This window comes from Melitaea cinxia, chromosome 13, assembly GCF_905220565.1.
Source record: "Melitaea cinxia chromosome 13, ilMelCinx1.1, whole genome shotgun sequence".
Lineage (NCBI taxonomy): Eukaryota > Metazoa > Arthropoda > Insecta > Lepidoptera > Nymphalidae > Melitaea > Melitaea cinxia.
The window spans coordinates 15199465-15203467 of NC_059406.1; the positions used below are offsets into that span (position 1 = coordinate 15199465).

Below are 4003 nucleotides of genomic sequence, written 5' to 3' on the forward strand. Positions count from 1 at the left end.
CGGAGGCACGCATAGCGATTGATAATAAAATTTAGGAATTGTAACTAACAATTTCTGATAAGCAATGTAGCATTGTTTTAAATTAGTTCTGCTTTAAATACTACCAAAAAACGATGCTACATGGAAACCGGTATCGCGTATCTATTACTCGAATTATTTTAATTCTAATCGTTGTGTTTATTATATGCTTAGCATTTGAATATAATACGAGAATGAATTCGATGCGGGCTGAGAGAAAGGATACACATGTGTCGATGGCCGAAATGAAATACATATTACAATGGACGAGCAGATCTAGCACACCTTTTAATTACATGGGAGAAGAGAATTCGGTGTTTGAGAAGTATCAGTGCAAATTTAGAAACTGCTACGTAACAGGTGACAAATCTTACTTGCCTAATCAGTCGGAATTTGACGCGATTATTTTTAATGGGCGCGATGTTACAAACCTTGAACCGTCCAAAATGCCGAATGTTCGGAAACGGAAACAAAAATACATTTTCGCAGCGATGGAGTCGTCAGATAATTATCCAGTATGTGATGAGCACTACGATGGATTTTTCAATTGGACGTGGACTTATAAAGTGGACTCTGACTTTCGTTGGGGATACATAACAGTTTACAATCAGAATGGTGGTATGGTAGGTCCGGCAGTTGACGTGAAGTGGGAGAGAGAAATGAATCCGATCAGTGAAGAGTTGAAACTAAAGCTGTCGAGCAAAACGAAAGCCGCGGCGTGGTTCGTGTCGAACTGCAACAGTAAGAGCGAAAGAGAGCTCTTTGTAAAGAAAGTTCAGACGGAATTACATCAGTTCGGATTGTCGGTCGATGTGTACGGTGAATGTGGGACACTTAGGTGTCCAAGGTCAAGAACGGATTTATGTTTCAAAAAGGTTGAAAATGATTATTATTTTTATTTTTCTATGGAGAACTCTTTCGCTGAAGATTACGTTACAGAGAAGCTTACAACTGCTTTGCTAAATTACGCCGTTCCTGTTGTTTACGGTGGTGCTAACTACTCCAGGTACAAATTAATATTTTATATTAACTTAAAAGTCCAGACCAGTGGGAAAAAAATTGTTGTAGGACGAAACTCATTGGAAAAGGAAGCGAATACAATAAAAATGAACTACGGGCAACTTGAGGCCGGGAAATGGTAGGGAGGGGGGTTTTAGGGTAAAAACGGTTTATCTCGATTTCAGATTAAACTACAAGTTCTATGGAAAAACGTTTCGTCGCAAATTTGTAGGTACTAAAAAGATTTACAACTTTTGTATCGAATTTTTTTTCACATAACATCAAAATTCATTTGATAAATTCAAAAAACCAAGTTTTAGGTTTTTTATTTTTCTTTTATAAAAAAAAATTTTTTTTACCAATTTTGGTGTAAACTTACCTATTTATGCCCCAAACACTCTGAATTTTTTTTGATTTAAAATATTTATTGTATACTTATTTTGACCTCAATATCGAAAAAGCACCGTAATTTTTAATTGAAAATACTCACGTCAAAATATAAGCTTCCTTAAAAAAGTCGATGGGCTTTTTGTTCATTAAATTTTTGTTTTTTCGAAGGTGTAAAAAATATACATTACTTTGGTTGTTCTCAGTATGTTCTCAGAAAATGCAAAGATTGAAGAGCATTTAAATTTAAGAGATATCCATTAAAATATGAAAAAAGAGCATCCATGCTAATATTATAAATGTGAATGTAAGTTTGTTTGTTGTTGTTTGCTTTCACGCGAAAACTTAACCGATCATTACGAAACTTTATACATATATTTTTGGAGGTATTAGAAGTATGATAGGATACCTTTTATACAAAAAAAATTCACATCGAGCAAAGCCGTAGGTAAAAGCTAGTAAGAAAGAAAGAAAGAAAGACATTTATTTGAGACACATACACTGCTTACAGACATACAACAAACACAATGAGAGCACAAATACATTAAAAAAGTACAATATAAAGCGTACGCGCTGTCTTGAAATATATGCTAATGTGCATGCAAATCAAAAATAATTATTACGATTTATAGAATTCATGTCATCTAACGTTATAAAAAATATATCACCACTGAGTTTTTGTTGACTAGTAATTAAAATTAGTCTCGTGATCGAAGAGTTTGATCGAGCGAGGCGATCATATAAGTTAATGAAGATAGAAAGAAGGAGAGTTACGTTTCGTAAGTTTTACTTCAATCGTGTGGTCTAAAGCACACTCGTTTTTTTTTATATACGTAGGTACACATTATCGTTTCCTAAGGAGACAACTTATAGCTATTTATTTGCTTTTTTGCTTACCATAGATAGAATTTTGGCGTAAAATCCATGCAAATTGTGTTAAAAATCTATCAGGGTAGGCAAAACTAGAGATAGGTAAATAATTGAAAAGGTACTATTCGATAAATATACATAGAAATAAACATATGTAAATATATATAAATCCGCCAATCCGAATAAGAGTAGTGTGGTGGATTAAGCTCTGATCCTTCCCCTACTTGGGGAAAGAGACTTATGACCAGTAGTAGGATGTTGCAGTCTGAAGGGAAATAAATATAAGAAATACCCAGACTCGGGCGGTAATTGAACCCACAACCCTCAAGCAGAAAGCAGGACGACTACAAACTGCGCTGACGGGCTAGTCAAAAGATAATAAATAAATAAATATTTCCAACACGGTCATCTGTTCCTAGAGGAAGCACTTAATGCTTGTGTTATAGGTAACAGCCGACTGGTCTAGCTACTTTTTTTTTCGATAACCATACATATAAATCTGTACTAATATTATAAAGAGGTAAAGTTTATAACTTTGTTTGTATGTAGGGGGTAATCTTCGCAAATACTGATCCGATCATGAAAATTCTTTCACTAACAGAAAGCTACACTATTCAGGAGTGACATAGGCTTTATTTTATTGTAATTGAACAAAAAATTCAGTAAATAAGAAAAAGATTAAAATATAATATCAAAATGGTAAATAAACTAGCGCCATCTATCGCTATTAGAAAACAATTTATTAGTCTTTCGACGTTATTAATTTAGTCTTATTTTAATCTATCGACGACGTTTTCTCGATTTTTGATAGATGGCGTTGGAGCAACAAATTATTTATTTAAGTGCTATAAAATTTGTTCTTTAAAGTATGTTATTTGGTTAATATAATAATAATTAACGCCCAACGAAGTGGGCATGGGTCAGCTAGTACATACATACATATATAAATAAGTATATATATTACATCTAGACGCAGGGTTGGAATCGAACCCACAACCCCCGGAGCAGAAAGCAGGGTCACTACAAACTGCGCCAACGGGCTGTCAGTCAAAAGATATAGTTATATATTTCTAATTATGTCTTATTAATTTCAGATTTCTACCACCGGGTAGTTACTTGGACGCTATGGCGCTGGGACCGAAGGAGTTGGCTCTACAGATGAAAAAAATCATCGACAATCAAACATTATACCACAATTTTTTCAGATGGAGAAACCATTACGTGTACAAAGATACAGCGAGTAAAGATATTTGTACGCTCTGTGAGATGCTAAATGACGAGGAAAAAGTATCACAGACTACTATTTGGAATGATTTTAGAGCTTGGTGGAACGGTGCTCGCTATAAAGAGAATTGCAAAATGTAGCTGTTGGATTTTAATGTATTTCAAATTTAAATTTACGTGTTAATAATATACTTCAAAACGAAATAGACGGTTCTCAAATCGACTGTATTTTTTTAACTTATTTATTAATATAAATTTGCCAATCTTGACATTAATCTGCTGGCACTGTGTGCCGTAACACAGGTTTTCCTAGAATAGCAGCAGTCGCATAATCATTGTGTGTTAATATTGGCAATAGTTGACTGTGTTTAGAAATAATAATAATAATAATATATTCTTTATTGTACACCAAAATATAAACAAACAGTAGTAATTACAAAAAAAAAAGATCTACAAAGGCGATCTTATCGCTGAAGAGCGATTTCTTCCAGATAACCTTTGGGCA

General features: G+C 33.8%; 1 protein-coding gene across 1 annotated transcript; it reads left to right on the plus strand.

The window, feature by feature from the left end:
• Positions 1–212: 212 nt before the first annotated feature.
• Positions 213–3721, plus strand: LOC123658942 (alpha-(1,3)-fucosyltransferase C-like). Its single transcript, XM_045594233.1, has 2 exons — positions 213–1024; positions 3369–3721. The coding sequence occupies exons 1-2, from the start codon at positions 213–215 to the stop codon at positions 3637–3639; spliced, it is 1083 nt and encodes a 360-aa protein (XP_045450189.1). The 3' UTR covers positions 3640–3721.
• Positions 3722–4003: the final 282 nt, after the last annotated feature.